This window comes from Salvia splendens, chromosome 10, assembly GCF_004379255.2.
Source record: "Salvia splendens isolate huo1 chromosome 10, SspV2, whole genome shotgun sequence".
In the NCBI taxonomy this organism is placed as follows: domain Eukaryota; kingdom Viridiplantae; phylum Streptophyta; class Magnoliopsida; order Lamiales; family Lamiaceae; genus Salvia; species Salvia splendens.
Window position 1 is genome coordinate 7,247,540 of NC_056041.1, and position 20,867 is coordinate 7,268,406.

Here is a 20,867-nt window from a genome sequence, read left to right on the forward strand (position 1 = left end):
GGACGGTTGAAATTAACAATCTTATTACTATGAGTCATATATTTTATTTTTCTTAATTATTGTGTATCAATTTCCAATAATGATCCATTCAAGTATACATCAGCACTTAATTAGTAAACTTCAACTTCAAATATTCACTTAGACCCTAGCTAAATTGATGGTTATTTTTCTTATGACAAGCAACCAATGGGACTGAAAACACGTTATTCTGCACTTGAATTGCGCCATACACCAACAGGTGATTGCATTTATGTGACGTTTGGGAGTAACTGTTTCAACTAAAACTGAACTTTTTGTGGAGCCAGAAATAAGCAAGAAAAGGTACACATTAGTTATGAGTTAAGACTTTGTCAAACGGATGGACCCATGATCGGGCAGTAAAAAAATGAAGCGGGTTTGGGTTGAGCTACTCGTTGAATTAGAAACGTCGTCTATGTATAATCGTCCGGGTTATGCCAATAACCAAATAATCTTGAAACATAAATTCGGTATACACAATATATATATATATATATATATATTCTCTCGAGCTTAATATGGTGCTTAGCACAAAATTTAGCTACTAGGATTGGCAAATATGCACTTTGATTGTTCATCCACATTGCTATAAGCCTATGAGCGAACTGTATCTCATTAACATATATGATTCTCACCATGTACATGGTGCCTAAACTTTCTCAACCTGTGCTGTCGCGAACGTTCGTCTTGATCGCAGCCTGGGAAGGCAACATTGTACTGACTTCTCCTCCGCTCCATAGCCACTTTTTTCACCGCTTGCTCCATTTTCAACAACCACGCTCTCCTCGCTGGCGTCCTCCTCCTTGTCTCCCCCTTGCTGATGGCGTAAGCTCTCTTTGAAGAGCTCCGAGAGCCTCTTCTTCGGAGATGGTTCAGGCACCGGTGGGGGCTTATTGACCATGGGATTCCCAGAAGAGAATCTGTGGTGGACAGGAGTGCTTCCACGAGATGGGGTGAAATCTGCAACAAATCAACACTGCATTATGTAATGAGATCATTTGAGGCGAAGGCTATGATATCCCTGTTTATATAGTGTGCTCCCTTATCAAAGGTAGCCATGGAAGAGATATCGAACAACAACAACAACAAAAAAGAACACCCTTGAATCAACATATTATGGACTTGGACATCACTACCTCCCCTTAACCACACCAGATTCCGCTAACTGTAAATAAACCGAACCTTGCCTATTGCAATGCACCTTCATCGTATTAACAAGTATGGTCTATGAGATATAGTCCACTTAGTTCTTGACCCAAATAGTCATAAAGGATCACCTAATCCCCATCTCCCCTTATCATTAATTAGTAAACCTTCACGCAGAATTTTAGTTGATGTGTCTGAAATTTCAACTTCACCCAGATGAGGTTCCCACATAACATTTCTATACACGAGATATCAAGATATTATTAGTGGGGGCAATGATTTAGCTAAAACAACCGCTATCGAGCTCATACAGAGTCTCCTCGAGAAATTCCTGTGCAATTTCCCTAAAGAGCAGAATGAGTTGTGCAGATGGATGTTACAGAATAGTAAGGTTTTAACTCTAACAAATCTACACTTTGCTTGTTCTTGATCAAGCAATGTATTGTTGTTTGCCAGGCATGCAGCAACCAGTATTTGCTAATTACTAAGTTAACGGAATAAAAATACGATATTCAGAGAGATGTATATCTTTTACCACCATTCACGCTTAAGAAATCATCTTCACAATCCGACTCCAACCAAGGCTGGGAGTCGAAGAATGCATCATCTTTGCTGCCTGAAAGAAATTGAAGGTACTTAGATCAGTATCCTATAGAAAATTACTATAGGTTGGCATCAAAACGGCTAATTGTTCGAGTCCATTACATTTTCTGATGGGTAGCTTAACCAATCTGGCTAGATTTCTAACATTATTCACCAACTATAATAAAGCTCAACAAAATCAATCTTTTGAATTATGGAACCAGGAAAGAGGATAACTTTCAAATTCTGGAATGAAAAAAAGGGGACATCACAATAAACGTCTCAAGATATGCATCATTGCAAATACATCATCACATAAGAGAGGAATGAGATACAAGGCACTGAAAAACTCAATGAACCAAACTGACAGAAAAACACTTTAAAATCTCAATGTTATAGCTTATAACCACTGACACTAGGAACTAAAACAAACTTCAATTTTCTACTCTAAACAAGTCGATAAAATTCTTTTTCTTGGACAGAGGTCATCGTATTCAAGTAATAAACAAGAAAAACTATCAGAGACAGTCACATTACATCAATTTAAAAAAAGAAAATCATCAATAAAAATAACCTTGACCCTATGACCAGCGTTGCAGATTTGCATAACAATTGTAGGAAATATTTCAATTACTAGAAGGAATCTCTTTCAGCAAGTCAATTACTAGTTGATAATCATTCAAGTTCCCTTAAGAATGAGTTTGCATGATTAGCAGTCAGATGATAGTTCTGTCATCCGAAGGGATATTTCCGTCGCATTGGATTTGGATGTTACCAGTTCCATAAAAGAAGCTAGACCCCACTGAAGGACATAATGTGCAAGGCCCTACCGAAGAACAAAATGTGCAGTTCCTAAACTTTAGTTGCCTTGTCCTTATCAGACAACAATTATTCTTGATGGGGTGGCTATGTAATAAAAATTTTGTTGGTTGCTTTTTGTATTGTTAGTAAAGGGAAAGCACATCTCAAATCTTCAAGAAAAAGCTTCACCCGCAATTCCAACTGGTAACTAATTCACCTACCAAGAGATTTTCATGATATATCAAATTTGGACCAATTCATTTTGACAGCTCACAATCCTATTTTTTGCATAATTCTTGTTCACCAAAATTATAACCACAACCAACCAGAGGACTGATTATCTGTGAATAAAAATTTAACAACATGATTGTGACCATCTTGATAAACATTAATTTTATACTGGTTCTAGCAAGAATAACAAGCCTAAATGCTCCAGCCTTGTTGACAACCCCAGAAAAATTATTATGAAGTCAGCTCTGCAGCCAGTTGGACCACCAAACCAATAATAGAAATACTCATATAGTATTAACAACCATATTAAATCAATTTATGTCAGAATTAAAGTATATGAAACCTTTCATCCAGAAAAAAAATCATCAGAAAATAAAGACCTGTAGTTTGCAAGAAAAAAAAATCCTGCCACCAGTCAACCTAGAAAAGTAATACTAGTTGAAAATTTCCAAATAAAATAACATTAAATCAGAAACAAATTTCAATTTGATGAACACCTCTTAGAAACAACAAGCAGACAAAGTTTTAGAATCAAGCTCTGCCATAGCACCAGAAACCACACACATAAATTATACTCCTAAAACACATCTTCAAAACAGCAGCTATTGATAATTAATATCATAATGAATTAGCCTTAATTTCAGTAGAACTTTTTCAAACTAATTTAAACATGAAAAGAACAAAATCATCAAAACAAAAAATAGATCATAAAAAACGCAGCAATATAAGTGATCGAAAAAGGAGAGGTAGAAAATGAAAATACCATCGGCGCGGGAACGGGTACGAGAGCGGCGAGACATGACGGCCAAGTCGGCGGCGGAATGATCCTGGCCGTTGACCGTGAAGGATTTCTGTTTGACCGGGGATGGTATGATGAGATTCTGATTTTTGGAATCGAGTGATAAACGGAGCTTCTGTGAGTCCTTGTGAAGTGAAACGCATGAACCCATAGATTTTGGGGCAGTAATGCGAAAACAGTGTTCCGAGTTGTGTGGTGATGCTGTTTAGCAATAGGAAGCCATTTTTGAAGAGGAATGCTTTGTTCCTATTTGTTCTTCTTCGCTCCTTGTATTGTATTGTATTGTATTGTAGTATTGTATCTACAGGAAATAAATGAGGAGAGAGAGAGAGTGAAGTAGAAGAAAGGGAAGAGGGGCCATGGGTGAATTTCTCCTTTCGTTAATTTGATTGGTCAATCACAAATACTACTACATTACATTTCATAGATATTTTATGATATTACAAATTTATTTGGCCGTTACCCAGTCACCATATACGAAATGTGGTTTCAACTGTTCTCGTAGATACTCTTTTCTTCCAATTTCAAATGATTCCACTCTTTTTTGGGAGTATGTTCAAAATTAAAGTGTCAGTATAAAATAAAAAAAAATCACTATAATTACATGGTTATTAAAATCATGACTCGAATAATTTATAATCAAATAAAATTATTATATACTCCTAGAAAGTGATGAAGTTTGTAACATTAAAGCAAATAATTCTAAAATTACCAAGTATCGAAATCATGAGTTTCTTCGTGACTGATAGTAATACGATGTGATTATTTGGATGTGATAGTGAAACTATAACTAAGAAGTAAATATTATTTGAAATCCCAAAGTTTGTCTCCTTTCATTATGTGAATGACATGAACTATAAAAACATATTCATCGAATTGTGAACTATGGAAGATATATTAAAAATATCGCAGGTTCATTTCGTCTTCGTAATATTTGTCTGGCTTGTCACATGCTACGAGCTGCAGAATAATTATCATTGTTAGTTAGTACTTTATTAAATATTGATGTGGGGTGTAGGCGCTACAAGGTAGGATTATTGTCGTAATTACATAAGAATCTATATTATTCGGTTATGTTGTGGCTATAGTAGCTTAGACAAAATGGGTGACAATACATATATGTAGAAAAGATTAGTAATCATACATGCCTATTTTTGGAGCTAGGTGGGTATGAAAGTATCAAATATGACTATAATTTTTTTGTGTTCATAATTGAAATTTTACTGAAAGGCGCAACGTATACTAATCGACTTGAGAATGAAACGTGTTTGTTTGGAAATATTCTAAAATAGCAAAAGGAGGCAAATATCAACATTGTTGTAAAAATTTCTGGTAAATTTCATAATATGAGAAGCTTTAAAGTATATTTATTTACTTTTAAATTTAAGCTGAATGATAATTATAGTTTTACATACATGTAACACATGCGGATGCATGGTTACATACAAAGATCAAGACAAAGTGACGTTAGGGATTGGGTATATATGCCCCCTGAAAATTTAAATAGGAGTAGTACTATAATTTATTATATATGATTATTTAACATTAGTGGTAGTAATTATGTGTGGACTAGTGTAGTTGGATTCTAGTTGAGTCATATTTAACCCATTTATGTTTTTTTTTTGTTATTATATGATGGGTACTCATGAAAATATAATCAATTTCATTTTCACCTTCAATATAACCTAATCCTCGTTTATTTTTATAACATGATCCCATGTTTTTTCTATCTTGCATTTTTTCTTATTTATTTAATTTCAAATAACAATACTTCGATTATTTGTTTTTTTAAAATATATTAATTCAACATTAAAACTTGTGTAGTTTACTATAAAAAATTTAATAGTAGGCGGAAGGAGTACATGTGATGAATCTTTGTATTATTTTAATGTTGTATGAGTTTTTTGTTTTAGATATAAATTTCTTTTTCTTTAAGAGGTAATACTACAATTTTACTAATAACCTCGATTTGGTACAAGATTATTACATACTTTTGAAAACCTGGCTTTAAGAATACACTTTTGAGACACCAAAATTTCCTCGAAAATATTATACTAATAACAAAGTGATTTTTTCAATAATTTCACACATATACACATCGAATTGTTACCTTTTTATTTTTATTTTTCTATTTATTTGGTCTTGCTTTTTTAACAATATTGATCTTATATGTCAAATTGCTAGTGGCCGACACTGGATATTTGCAAGAAAAGTTACACCACGGGAAGGGAAATAATCTGAACCCTATGTGTATATGTCTGCATCGTCACGTTTAATGTTAAGTGGCGAAATTAAAAAGAAAAATGACAAATAAATGATGCGTTGTGAATGATATTCTCCTAGTTGGTCGGTGGAATTAAAACAATTACTTTATTAACTGATCTCATAAACGAAATTAATAATATAAGGAATTAACATACGTTATTACAATCTCTCTTTGCATGTTTATTCTTTTATTTTCCTTAATTTCTGTTTATTCTTCTGATTTGGGAAGAGTATTTACTTAATTTTCATTATTAACCTTATTATGGAATTTCTAAGGGGACTAGAAATCGAGAATGCTTTTGTTATTTTTTCCACAATTTATTTCATTTTAATATTTTGAATTCTGATGGTGCAACCTGTTGCGTCTGAGTTTTATTCATATATACTGTCCTAATTAGGGTAGGGTTAAATTTGTTTGTCGTTTTTGTTAAATGCCAAATGTTGAAAATATCCCACGATAAACTCAATAGAAAGGGACGTGATGAGATATGAGTCATTGATGTCGATGCATCTGTTTTATCTTCGCCAAAAAAAAACTCTCATTTGTCACTTAATTATCATTAGTTTATGGCTTATAGCAATACGATGCTTTTATCTTTTCAAAATTTAGGAGAATTTTAAATACATTTTACTATCAGACGGTTTAATCATTTTTGGGCATCCGTTCTTTTTGTGTATTTTTTTTATGGAGAAGTATAATACTGTACTCCTGTAATGCAAATTTCTCCTATTGAATGTATGAATATAGAAAAATAAGAGAATTTGATATAAAGATACAATCAACTAAAATTATTACTGAAAAATCAATAGTACTATAAATTGTTTATAAATTCATACACTTACGAGTGTTGGAGGAAGCCGTTTCCAGGACAAATAGTAGTCCATGAACAAGTCTCGAGGCCATTTGTAGATCATTTAATATTTTAATGTTTAATTATTTATACTTTCTATTCTATTAAATAATTTATTAACAAATCAACATATACAATCGCATAAAAATATTATCTATTTTCCTTTTAATTTATCTTTTGATATTATAAATTTTCAATTTTAAAAAACTTTGATGAGACTTATTCAACAATATTATCATTTATTCTTAACTCTTTGAAAGTTCTTATTATTAAGGGTTTATTTAATTTATTGTTTTTATTATCCAATAGGAATATGAAACGTGTTGATGATACAATGGGCCACTCAAATTGCGCCATTTAAGCACACATAAGCCTTTAAAGCCCATAATATGGTGGCCCAAAACTTTCATGCCCACTCTTCGATATCTATAAATAGAGGCGTTGAGGTGAGAATTAATACTAACTGAAAAACTCTTCTTAATCGATGTTAACATGGCCCAACAAACTTTCCAAGATTATCAAAGTGTTCTTCTAAAATCAAATCAAATCAAATCAAATCCACAAGCATCTCAGCTCTATACTTAATTCATAGAAAAAAAAATTATTTTTATTTATTTATTTATGTTTGATTATATTAGTAAGTATTATGTTTTTGTTCAAGCCAAAAATCTCAAGCTCAATTTTTGAATATGTCTCTATTGGACTTGCTTTAATACTCCAATATTAGAACATGGTTTTCAGTGATACTGTAAATCTGTATTGTTTCATCAAAATTTCATTATTGCAATGCACCGTAATTGATTGATGATTCTTTAAAATAAAGTAATGTTATCATGTGATATTGCGTTTGCTTTCTGACTCTAATTTACCTGCATATTAGTATTAGTTTTGATAAGAAAAGAGAAAACACAGCCGATAGGATAGGCCGAAATTACAAGAAAAATATTGCCAATCGAGTGCAAATGAGAATTCTCTCCGATTTCATCTTTTGCTTTAGTAATAAATATATTTATTGCCTCTGCTTTTCCAGACATTCATTTCTTTTCAATTATATCTACTCTCATCCTTTTTGCCGCATTCACACACTTGCCTCACCTTCTTCTAAAGTCTACACAATCATCTTTTCATTCAACGAAAGATGTTTCTATGGATAAAAATTCTTCACATCTTACATATCAATTACGTTACATGAATGACAATTATTTTTATTAATAAATGTAGAATTAAAATTCAAGTATACGAAAAGTTGAAAATATAATGGATATACATCGATCATTTAGATAACGATGTTAATGTGCTCATGTGCTGCCTAACCATGTGATTGTGGTGGTACATTACTTCTCATGTGATTCGAGTTCATATTTTTTGTAATTTATTTTTATTCATGTGATATCTTGACTTTATTTCTAGTTTTCACTTAACAACATTTTTTTTTCTTCTAAAAAAGAGGATCATTCATGACTATTTTTCCATGCTAGATTATGCTTTCACATAATATCCTTTCAAATCTTTGCTGTTTTTAACATGAGATTTTGATGAGCATTAAAGATGTTCTTTCTCCATTTTGCATTCTCAGAAAATTACATTACATCGGTATATTTACTCCTTATAATATGTATAATTAAACTAAATGAAAAAAAAACACAAGTCACCTCCTCTTTCCTATGACTCTAGAGATACACAAACCAATTTACCAGTTTCAACCTATAGAAAAGTTGTCACATTTATCTAAACATCATAAACAAGAACAAATAAAAAGTTCTAGGAATCCCCACATCTCTCTTAATTCTTATAGTATTAAACTACATGTAGTACCTTTTAATTTCAGTATCTTTAAGAATAAACCAAGTATAATACTCATCAGTCATCACCAACCAAGCCCCATGTACATTGGTCACATATATTTAGATTTTTGGGAACAAACAAATCTCTAAATTCCTTTTCAAGACGACTTATTCAAGGGTCGATAAATTATAAAGAAATCAATCTCCCACCAAAATGTATCAAATTCAAAGAATTCCATCATGACTAGCATAATAACAAATCTTTTACTTGGGATATTTAGCCACCCCAAAAGCCATTAAAATCACCAATGAACAAAAACCAACGTCATAAAAAATAACACTAACTTATGCTAAATTCAAGAATCTTGTCCCTCATTTCTCCTTATTAAATAGACAAACCTTGTTATAGATCCAAAAATATTCACACCACCGCCCACCTTATAAAAGTTGCTCCCATTTCTTTTTTAACTTGGTCTTTTTCTCTAGTACTATGTGTTAAACAAACATGATGCAGCTCACAGTTTTTGTATTCTTCCATCTTGTTATTACATCTGCACTTAGCCTAAACTGTGACAGTTTCCCTACATTACAATACTATCAATGTCTGAAAAAAATACCTGATAAAAAATGCAATACTTATGCTATCCTTCATGCTAACTCTCACTACCCATCCCTCTCAAATCTGACCTCTTTGCTGAGCTCTTCTCCGGCCGATCTTCTAGAAGACGCCAACGCCTTCTCCAACTCCGTTAACTTCTTGATCCCAATCCAATGCAAGTGCAACAGCAATGGCTTCTCCACAGCTGAGTTGACAAAGATTAGCATCAAAGGTGAGAGCTTCTCTGACATTGCTGAATCCCTCAAGGGTTTGACTTCTTGCAGTGCCATCAAGGCGAAAAACCCGAGCATCCGGCCATGGAACCTTCCAGAAGGAAAGAGCATTATAGTCCCAGTGAAGTGTGCCTGCCCTGCTTCGGATGATTCTAGAAAGTTCCTAGTGACTTATCCTGTTAAGGAAGGCGACACACTAACTGAATTAGCTGCACAGTTTAATATAACCCGAGATTTATTAGTCTCTGCTAACGCTAAGTACTCAGCATTGGGCTTCAGACAAGATCAAGACAACCTCGTACCAACCTCAACACTTGTGATTCCTTCACAGGGGAAGCCGATTATGGAGCGGCCGGAAGAGAGCATCCGTGTTAAGAAGCAGCGGAGGAGGAGGAGGCGGACGAAGAAGTGGATGATCGGATTGTTTGTAGCGATCGGAGTGATCGGTTTCTTGGCGTGCATAGGCATCGGATTAGCCTTTTTCTTCACCAATGTGAGGAAAAAGAGGGAGGAGGAGAGTTCTATAAAGAAGAAGAGGGGTTCGGATGTGGAAATGCAGCAGCTGAGTCTAAGCATCAGGACGACGAGCGACAAGAAGGTGTCGTTCGAGGGGTCTCAGTACAACGTGGAGGAGGAAACAAAGGCGAGGGTGGAGAGCTACGCGTTTGAGGATCTGCACAAGGCGACGGAGGGGTTCAGCTCCAGCAACCTCATCGCCGGCTCTGTTTTCCAAGGCCGTTTCAATGGAAAAAACGTGGCTGTGAAGCGGGTTTCGTGGGAGAAAATGAGCAAGATCGATTATGAGGTGGTGGTGAATGGAGCCATCCATCGCCACCCCAACATCATGGCAATGCTGGGGACTTGCTTGGTTGAAGGGTCTGATTCTTTCATCGTGTTTGAGTACGCGAAGAATGGCTCGTTGAAGGACTGGATTCACGGGGGATTGGCGATCAAGAGCCATTTCATTGCTTCTTGCAGCTGCTTCCTCACTTGGAATCAGAGGGTTAAAATCTGCCTCGATGCAGCCACCGCGTTGCAGCATATGCACCACATCATGAACCCGAGTTGCGTTCATGGCAACGTAAGGAGTCGGAACATATTCCTCGACGAAGATTTCACTGCAAAACTAGGTTTGGCGAGGTTGGGAGATGAACAAGAATCCGACAGTTGGTATTTAGCACCGGAGTTAGTCAGTCAAGGAACGGTCTTGACTGGGACGGATGTGTTTGCGTTGGGTGTGGTGATGCTGGAGGTTCTATCTGGGAAGCCTCCGGTGGAAAGAGATGGGGCAGGGAAGGTGTCGGACGAGATTAAGAGGATTCTGGAAACAGAGGAAACAGGGGAACTCAGGGGATGGATGGATGGTGCTTTGGGTGAGAGTTATTGCATTGATGCGGCTGTGATGTTGGCCAATCTTGCGAGATCTTGTGTGGAAGACGACGCGTCGTTGAGGCCTAATGCGGGGGAGATCGTCGAGAAGTTGCTCAGATTAGTCGAGGAGTTGCCGGAGAAGGACCAGTTGAGTTGAGTATGTGTTGCAAACCACTTGTTAGTATAGTGCTAAGGAGATGTGAAAGTTGGTCTTGTTAGTTTATGTATACATGTTATAGGTTGTTCAACCTAAAAATCTTATTTTGTCAAGTTAGGTATCGAATTAGTACATATAAATGATAGGTAACGTTAAGTTGTATTTGTACTTCAACACTTGAGGGGGTTATGAAAACTAAACTCACAATACAAAGTGCAGTAACACTGCATTTTAAAGTAAGACATAACTAAACTTTCACTAGAACAAAAAATGTAGAACAAAATGCCATTCAAAGTAAATTCTCTTAATCAAACAAGTTGAACATCAAGTCATCATCACTTCCCCCATCTTCCTCTTCCTGAAATGATTAAAAACAGAATAGTACTAATTATCTTCATAAAAACATCCACACCAAAATCATAGTTAACCAACAATGTTAGTGAAGGACAATAAAATACAGGTGAAAGTTATACCTTCTTCTCCTCAGCAGCAATTGGAGCATTCGCAGCGACTGCGACCACAGCAGCAGCACCACCAGCACCAACGTTTAAAATAAGATCGTCAACATTCCTGTTCTGGCAAAGCTTAGCGAAAAGAGCCGGCCAGTAAGATTCAACAGGCACATTCGCAGCCTTGAGCATGGTCGATATTTTCTCAGCCTAAAAAGGAATGCATATGAATTAAATCTACGAATACAAAGATATGAAATTCCGACCAAAATGCGAAGATGTAGTAAAAAAATAGTTACAGTGATCGGGATTCCATCGTCGTGGAGCAACAAAGCAGCGTAGGTGCAACCGAGCTCTCCAACCGACATCTTTCCTTTAGACGAACTGACTTGTATGGAGATGGAGAGATGCTGCTGCAGCTATATATAACAAAGTAGTATTTGCTACACTAACCAAACAAATAGATTGGAAATTAATTTTGTAATATTTTCTGTACGTGCATTGTAATTTGATGCATTTTTTTGTAGTATTTAATTTGAGTAATAAAGGGAAATGTTGACAATTTAAGAAAATTGATTACATTAGATTATGAATTATTTCGCCATAAGCGATTAACATAAATTCCGAAGGAGATCTTATGGAAATTAACTGAAGCCTGCACTGAGAGATCGTTAGTATATTCATATAATATGACCTCCAGGATATAGCTTGAACTTGAATACTAAATTTTTAGAATAATTATGCACAGATCAGAAAATAAATACTCCATACATCATGTTATACTCCAAAGTCAAAGTGCAATGCTGATAATTTTAATTTCAACAAAATAATTTATAAAGGGTTTTGTAAATCCAATTTAAATTTAATTACGCACCTTACGTGAGCACCACTCTCGTTTGACGAACGTGTAGCATTGTTTGTTTCTATCTATATATTTAGTTTGATTATAATACAATTTTTTAATATTATTGAAACTTTTAATTTTACAAAATTCATAAAAATTAAAAATAGATTTGCTTGTTTTTTCTATAATTTCAAATAAATTAATAAAATAACAAATCTAGTTTTGATTTCTATAAATTTTGTGAAATTAAGAATTTCAATAACATTAAAACATGTATTAGAATCAAAATAAATATATAAGTCGAAATAAACAATGTTAAACGTATATCAAATAAGAATGGTGCTCACATAAGTAGCTCAAATAAGGAATGTAGCATATCATTCCGCTCTAATCCTTGGGATATTGTTTTATACAAGTGGTTGGGCTTTATCGGCCTAAATTATTCTGCAGTGGGTTCACTTTAACCGATATTGGGGTGTTTTTATTGAGCTAACAAAATCTTTTCTACGCTTGTGGAAATTGGGCTGTGACAATATAAATACGAGTGCAACATGTCTTTAATTGTAAAGAAGATTATAAGAGAAAATATTACTCGATTCATACATTTTTTCAATCTGTCTTTTCCTTTTTTTTTTTTTGAACATTCTCTCTCTTATTATTTTCTCTCTATTTTGTGTTTTTTTTTTACTTTATTATATGTTTAGTTGACTAACAAAACTCTAATTATCAAAATACATTAAATGGCATATTATAATTAATCCAGGAAAAAAAGTCAACTACGACATTGACTTGAGTGTAAAGGTGTAGACGATATTTGAGCTTTGACTTGCTCTTTCGATTCAGCAACCGACCACGGACTACATTCCAAGTCCAACTGCATATTCATGCTATTTTTGTCTGCATCTAACTTTTAAGAGCATTCCAGAAGATTCTTCAGCTTCTCGAACATTCTTTTTAAATGATCATTAATTTCTTCAACATTGGACCAAACAACTCGATATGTATCTATCTCAAATTACTTTACATATATTTGACCTACCTATTATTTTCTGAATTTCCCTTCATATGATTTTAATTTTGTTAGGTTTATCCTCATGAACGTGATACCCATAATAATTGAATTGATCAAGGTTTTGATTCAAAATTATGGATTCGAAATACCAAAGCAAATTTTGGTAGATTTATCTTTCTTTTCGTATACTTATACATAATATACTTATACATAAAAAGGTATATTTGCAAAATAAATGTATATAAGAATTTGTCACACATATGTAGGCTAGAAATGAAAATTATTTTCAACCTTTTCATTACAAATATCTAAAGTGGATGCATCTTCTTAAATTACTAATGCACCACATAAAGAACGGAAATTTGATACTTATGTGTTCAATTTCTTTCTTAATACGTACATGTTTTATCATTCTCATTTCTCGTTAAAAATCTAATTCTCACCTAATCTTAGTAGATATACTCCCGCCATCCTCAATTAATTGTTCATTTTAGTTATTTTCGTATATCCCCGATTAATTCTACACTTTCACATTTTTTATATCATAAATGGTAAGTAGGCCCCACATTCCACTCACATTTTATTATAAAACTAATACTATATAAAAATGAGACACTTGACACATTTTCCGCTAACATTTTTAACCTACTTTCCTAATATTTTTTTTAACCCGTGCCAAAACCAAAGTGGACAATTATTGGTGGATAAAAAGAGTATTAATTATGCTCTTAGCTATTCCCATATAGCAACTCAAAATTAACAAATTAATTTATCATTTCTTTAATTACTACACTGAGTAGGTAGCAGCTCAAGTTGATAACAATAACTGAATAATAACTCAATTAAGTTATCAAATTAATGTGTCCTTGCCATTCCTATTTAATAGGTAGCAACTCAAGTTGATAACAATAACTTAGTCACAATAGTATACTATATAAACCTAGAATCATCCACCGCAGCACTAAATTATTAGCTACTGTCATTGGAAATTACATGATAATTGACTTTGAACCTCGACCATGGAATGTTTGGCTGTTGTCCATGCTCCTTTATCAATAATAGTAGTAACTTTTTTATTAAAAAAAACTAACATCATATCTAGGCTAGTACTAATACATTTGAGTTCTTGAACTAATTTGATTGATTGAGATTAAATCTAATTTATGAAGACTCACTTCTAGGAAATGACATTTGATGGGGTGCGAACTAAACAAGCCCGACAGCAATGACGGCCCATCAGCCCAAAGCCCAAGGAAGAGTATGAGTTCGGCATTACCAAAGAGTTCGGCCTCAGCCTACAGCTCGGTAAAAGCCGAGCAATCAAGCTCTGCGAGTTCGGCATTACCAAAGAGTTCGGCCTCAGCCTACAGCTCGGTAAAAGCCAACCAAGCTCTGCTCTCAGGTCGGCATCAAGCTCTACTCTCAGATCGGCAACCAAAGCAGTTCGGTCTCAGTTTTCGACCGAACAAGGAGTTAGTGGACCCATGCAGGATTTCCACAACTTCCAACACACCCACTACCACGTGGCGTCAACTCAGGCCACGATCTTAGGCCATGACCTACACGACCTCCACGACCTAGAGTGATGATGTAAGCCACGATCTTAGTTCAATGTATAAATAGAACTTAGATCTGATAGAAAGGGGTTGGAAGCTCTCTAGAGAAAAATACCATATAGCAAGTCTGTGTTGTAAGCTGTAATTCCAGATCAAGCAATACAAACCTGCCCCCATTTCTCCCCGTGGACGTAGATTTACCTCAGTAAATCGAACCACGTAAAATTCTCTGTGTCGTGATCTGTATTTTCCTGCATTTACTAACATCAACAATTCGCGGACTCATCACTGGCGCCGTCTGTGGGAAACAGAGAACCAAATTTGTGATAAAGCGAATTTTTGACCATTTTTTCAACCCAAAAAATGCATACCAGATCGCAGAGTACCCGTATTCCTGCCCGTGAGAACCAGGAGGAAGCCAATCCACCCCATAGGTCTGGAAAACAGCCTAGGGATAAATCCACCACCAGTTCTCATGGCGGAGGAACAAGCCGCTCCAAAAGCCGTCACACCGAGTCTTCCCAGCAGCCCGATTTTGAACGAGGCTGTCAAGCTGTTTTTGGCTGAAAAGCAGGAGGAATTCTTAACCTTCCTGCAGAGAAGCCAAAAACAGCCGGAGGCGAAAACGGCGGATTCTCCCTCTCCCTCCATACGAGACAGTCACTACCGCAGTAGTGTCATGTCTTCCAGAAGAAAGAATCCTCGGTACCGGAATCACAGGAGAACTCCATCTCCTCCATACCGAAGAAATGTCGGGTTCGCCATGTACGGAGCATTGAGGACTCCGTTCTCGGACGATATTACCCGAACTTCCCTACCACAGAACTACCGAACTCCGTCGATAACCTATGACGGACTCGTGGATCCTCATGATTTCTTGGGACGCTATCAATATAACATGGCGAACCAGGGTCTCAACGAGGTCCACATGTGCAAGTTGTTTCCCGAACTGCTTATCGGGAACGCAAGAAGGTGGTTCGATAGCCTCCCCCAAGGCAGCATTAGATCCTACCGAGATCTAATGGATGCTTTCCACAGGAGGTTCTTTCAGAAAGCGGAAGCCCGGATTACTTCGGCTCAGCTGCTTTCTATACGTCAAGGTCGCGACGAAAAGATCAGCGACTTCCTGACGAGATTCCATAAGGAATGCCTACAAGTAGATAATCTCAATGATCTACTTGTCATTTCGGCATTCCAAAATGGAATCCTGCCCGGAGCTCTCTACAGAAAGCTCGTGGGATGCAGTCCGCAAACAGCTCAAGAGATGTGGGACATTGCGGACAAGTTTTCTCGTGCCGATGAGGCAGACCGTCGAAAACGGTCTTTAGACAGCTCATCTAGAGAAGAAAAAGAAGCCCGATCATAGCGATCAGAGGCTTCCTCGCCGAACACCTTCCACACCAAAGGAGAGATAGCGGTCATCCGAGGTGATCGAAAAAAGAGCAAGTGTGTTCGCAGATTGCGCTTAAAAGTGCCGAGCAATCAGTTCGGCACCATCAAGCATAGCAATCACAGCAGCCGGAGTCAGAGGCAGGCGGAATGACCGAAGTCACACCGGAGCCGAACTCGATGGTGTACGGCACTGAAGCCGTGATTCCGGTTTAGATTGGCATACCCAGTCCCCGAACTCAATTTCTCCTCAGAAATGAATGGTGACGGACTGAGAGCCGAACTAGATCTTGCCGAAGAAAGAAGAGAATTGGCCTGCATAAAAGCAGCCAAGTACAAGGAGCAAGTAGCCCGGTATTACAACCAAAGGGTGAAGAAGCTGCAATTTCAAGTGGGAGATCTCGTCTTGAGAAACAACGAAGTAAGCCGAGCAGAAAAGCTGGGCGAACTCGAACCCACATGGGAAGGTCCATATCGGGTGTCAGAAGTCCTCGGCAAAGGGTCTTACAAATTGACTCACGTGTCAAGAGCACAAGTACCCCGAACATGGTACGTTTCCAACCTCAAAAAGTTCCATTTGTAAGAGACAGTCCGGTCAATGTGCTTTCTTTGGTTTGCTTGGTCTTTATTTGTCTCTGTGCGTTTTGTCTGTGTGTTTTGTCTGTTTCGGTGCGTGTCGTCTCTTACAAATGTTACTGAGGTATCTTGTTCTTCGAAGGCTGATCCCCTTCTTAGAACATATATAAGCCAACGATTGTGAGTCAAAGCTTCTACAGAAGATACAAGACCACAATTCAGCTTAAACAAGCAGTTCGTCTGAAACGAGCTGCAATAAGCCAACGATTGTGAAGTCCAAGCTTCTAAAGAGGATACGAGACCACAATTCGGCTTAAAAATCAAGCACTTCGTCTGAAACGAACTGCAACGAAAGTCCGATTCTCGCGATAAAACTTGCCTGAATTAGGACAAGGGAAAGTCCGATCCACGCGATAAACCTCGCCGAATTAGGACGACCAAGTTCGGTCAAAGAAGTTTACCTCATAAGACCGAGGACGACCATGTCTAGTCAAAGAGGTTTACTGCATAAGACCACTTCGGTTAACTGGGAAAGTCCGATCCACGCGATAAAACTCGCCGAATTAGGACAAGGGAAAGTTCAATCCCGGCGACAAAAATCGCCAAATTAGAACACAAGACGAGTCCGGTCAAAGATATTTATTTCATCAGACCAAAGACGAGTCCGGTCAAAGATGTTTATTTCATCAGACCAAAGACGAGTCCGGTCAAAGATGTTTATTTCATCAGACCAAAGACGAGTCCGGTCAAAGATGTTTATTTCATCAGACCAAAGACGAGTCCGGTCAAAGATGTTTATTTCATCAGACCAAAGACGAGTCCGGTCAAAGATATTTATTTCATCAGACCAAAGACGAGTCCGGTCAAAGATGTTTATTTCATCAGACCAAAGACGAGTCCGGTCAAAGATGTTTATTTCATTAGACCAAAGACGAGTCCGGTCAAAGATGTTTATTTCATCAGACCAAAGACGAGTCCGGTCAAAGATGTTTATTTCATCAGACCAAAGACAAGTCCGGTCAAAGAAGTCTACTTCATAAGACCGAGGACAAGTACGATGAAATTTTTTCGCTAAGCTGTAAATACAGTGTTAGAAGCGAAAACAAAAACAAAATTTCATTTTCAAATCTTGTTCGGCACACAACTCCGCTACCCTACAAGATGGCGTTACGCTATTACAAAGGACTATTCTACTGTCCAGGGTTGCTAAAGTTGAGCCATCTATTCACAAAATCCTCGTGAAGCTGAGTTCGGGCGTTCCAGGCAGCTGCAGAATAAGCAGGTCGACGAGATGCTCTAATCGACCTGCCACCTCTTCTCTGAGCCCGGGAAGCCCTAGCACCTCGGCGGCGAAGAGTCTCTTCACGAAGCATTTGCCGATCTTGCTCACTCATAACCACAGCTCCTCTGCGAACTTCAGTCCGTCCTCGACTTGACGTCTCCGGTTGTCCCTGAGTTCGTTGCTGACTTGGAGTAGGGTTTTGAGCAAGTGAATCAGAGGTTTGAGCTGGAGTACTAGCATCTGTTGGCGGGAAATGCCGGAGGAATCTCTCAATTGAGGGACGCCGGGCAAGAACTATGTCGTACCGAGAGGCCCAGCGCCGCAATGATGTCACGACTTGTTGGCAAGCCGAGCTCTCCAGCGCATTGTTCCTCCGGAGTACATTATATTCCTCCCACAGTTCGTCAACTCGACTCTGAACATCTGATATGGTCATTCCCCCGCGCACACGGATGTAATCCTCGTACGCAGTCCTCTCAGCAATGGTCGTATTCAGCTCGGCCTCCAGATCATTCTTATCGGACTCTAAGTCCTTATTATCGGCATCCAGCTTCACTAAACGAGCCAGAAGCTCGTCATTCTTCGTCTGATCGGCTATAGCTCTTTTCTCAGCTTCGTCTAAAGCCGAAGAGTACAGCCGTTTCCAGTGAAGTATCTCCATCTCCTTGAGTACAAAGCAGCTATATTAGTTCGGCAGCTGTACCGAGCAGATAGTAAAAAACAACAGGAATAAAGGCGAGTACGAAAAGCTATACGAAGACAAGTGTAGAGAATTTTTCATTCACAAGGAAAATTTTTTACACTAAGAGGGCTTCAAGGCCACCGTACAAGGAAGAAACTAGACTAAGAGAAGGGAGACGAAATCATACTCCGCCAGCTTCGTCTCCGGCTCCTTGGTCTGGTTCAGCTTCTTTCTCCTGAGCTACCTCAGCCTCGGCCTCGCATCCTGCCGGCCTCGCCTCCGCCTCCTGATCGGCTTCCTTCTCCGGATGCCCGGCCCGCTCGACTTCGGCCTCCAGCTCCAGCGGCTCGGCCTCACCCTCTCCGTTGTAAGTCGAAGCGGGTGAAACGGGTCCCACGGAGGCAAAGATAGCCTCCAGGTTCTCGTCCCGATCAGCTCGACAACTCCGGACTCGGTCTGCAGAAAGCAGGACCGAGGATGAAGCGAGCTCCTCAAGGAGCGGCAGATTCTGAAGCCGAGCTGCTATCTCTCGGCTGTACAGAGGCAGCACGACGTCGGCCCCCTGCTCGCCCTTATCGGCAATTAGCCTTACCAGACTACCGACAAAAGCCGAGAACTGGCTGCTCAAAAAGAGTTTCTCCGTGTAAACACGGAGAGCCTCCCCCTGGGCAACCACGGCGGCAGCATCACTCCGTTTCGTCTGCTCTCGCTGGATGACGAGCTGGTTTTTGGCAAGCTGAGCTTCATCCTGGGCCGAAATCCTAGCAGCTCTGGCTTTCTCAAAGTTTGCCTCGACCTGCTCGGCCCGGTGACAAGCAGCCGCCAATTTCCTCTGCATCTCAGCATAGTCGTTGGACGCTTTGGAGAGTTCGACGGCGACGAGCTTGGAGAGCATATCGTTCCTCTGAAAATGGATAAGGAAAAAAGTCAACAGAGGGCACCAAAAATACAGGACAGAAGCCAAGCCAAAGAATCAAGAAGACAATTCACCTCGGCGAAGTCCGTGGGCCATAAAAATGGCTCACAGATATGCTCCGAAGGAGGCGCCAAGACCACGTCTTTCTCTGGCGCTCTCGGGGGCTTCTGGGTCTTCCCCTTCCTACTTGCCGAAGTCGACTCCGGCTTCTTTGGACCCGAAGAGGTCTTTTGCCTCTTCGGATTCTTCTCGGCATCAGGCGCCGAGCTGGTAGCCTTCTCTTTCTCCGGCTCCTCAAGCCCGGAGGACTTTCGGATAGCCTTATTCAGCATGTACACTGCCAAAAAGCAAGAAAACAAAGTTAGTTTTCGCCGCTAAAGCAGTAAAGCATAAAAGAGAATCCTCACCCTCGGCCTCTTCGTCCGAAGGCGAGATATTGAACACGAGGTCGCCCTTGACGAGCTCAGTTTCCGAATACTGTTTCCTAATCATAGGAATCTTATTGAGCTCGCCCTCGAGCTCGGCCAACGGTTCTAACCGAGGATGGGGAATCACGGACTTCGGCCTTCTCCAAGGAAAGCCCGGAGCCGAAGTCCTATTATAAAAAAAGAAACGGTTTTGCCATTTCGGCCACTTGGTTTTGCAGAAGGCCCTAAAAGGCTGTAAGGGGATCAAGTAAAACCAAGATCCCTTCCTTTTAAACTGGAAAAAATTAAGGATTGCCCTCAGAGACAGATCCTTATTTAGCCTACGCAGTTCGGCAGCAAAAGCCGATAAGTGCCTCCAAGAGTTCGGAGTCACCTGACCTAAAGGGAGTTGAAAAAAATCAAGAAGCTCTACAAAAGGTGGGGGAAGAGGGAAACGAAGCCCGCATTCTAAGCAGGCTTCGTAAACGGTGGCATAACCCTCCGGCGGGTCGTTAGCCCTATGATCATCGTCGGGGAACCACCGCCTTCCCCCCGGGAAGAAGATATTTTTCGTGTAGAGATATCACGGTGTCCTTACTCAAGACGCTGTGAAAGTACTCTACGGTCTTCTCCCCGGATTCTTTCCGGCTAGGAGACCCCTTATCCCCTTTCCTACCGCTACCCGACTCCGAAGAAGAAGAAGACATTTTTCTCACTTTTTGAAGGTGAAGAAAGTCTGAAGAAGTTCTTGAAAGCGGAGAGAGAATTTTCGCAAAGGAGATAGAGTGCAGAAGAAGCAGTCGCAAAAGTGCTTCAATGATGAAGAAGGGAGGTATTTATCAGATTCGGCGAAGATTTCAAAATCGTCGCACCATTTCGAATCCCACCTTTTCAGGATTCAACGGCCGGATTTTACTG

At 38.7% G+C, this 20,867-nt stretch overlaps 3 protein-coding genes across 4 annotated transcripts; 1 reads left to right on the forward strand and 2 right to left on the reverse strand.

Moving 5' to 3' along the window:
• Positions 1-432: 432 nt before the first annotated feature.
• On the reverse strand, positions 433-3,964 carry LOC121750977 (uncharacterized protein At3g27210-like). Of its 2 annotated transcripts, none has more exons than XM_042145680.1 (3): positions 3,542-3,964; positions 1,703-1,780; positions 433-978 (listed from the first exon to the last, which is right to left on the reverse strand). In XM_042145680.1, the coding sequence occupies exons 1-3, from the start codon at positions 3,726-3,728 to the stop codon at positions 668-670; spliced, it is 576 nt and encodes a 191-aa protein (XP_042001614.1). In that variant the 5' UTR covers positions 3,729-3,964; the 3' UTR covers positions 433-667. The 2 variants fall into 2 exon arrangements, with proteins under 2 accessions (XP_042001614.1, XP_042001613.1); XM_042145679.1 differs by having other exon boundaries at positions 1,700-1,780; positions 3,542-3,960.
• A 4,959-nt stretch (positions 3,965-8,923) lies between these two features.
• On the forward strand, positions 8,924-11,004 carry LOC121750884 (protein LYK2-like). The gene has a single exon (XM_042145535.1). The coding sequence runs from the start codon at positions 8,983-8,985 to the stop codon at positions 10,834-10,836; it is 1,854 nt and encodes a 617-aa protein (XP_042001469.1). The 5' UTR covers positions 8,924-8,982; the 3' UTR covers positions 10,837-11,004.
• A 70-nt stretch (positions 11,005-11,074) lies between these two features.
• Positions 11,075-11,658, reverse strand: LOC121750999 (60S acidic ribosomal protein P1-like). The gene is made up of 3 exons (XM_042145704.1): positions 11,585-11,658; positions 11,310-11,495; positions 11,075-11,194 (listed from the first exon to the last, which is right to left on the reverse strand). Exons 1-3 carry the CDS (start codon positions 11,651-11,653, stop codon positions 11,141-11,143), a joined length of 309 nt encoding a protein of 102 aa, XP_042001638.1. The 5' UTR covers positions 11,654-11,658; the 3' UTR covers positions 11,075-11,140.
• Between the last annotated feature and the right edge of the window lie 9,209 nt (positions 11,659-20,867).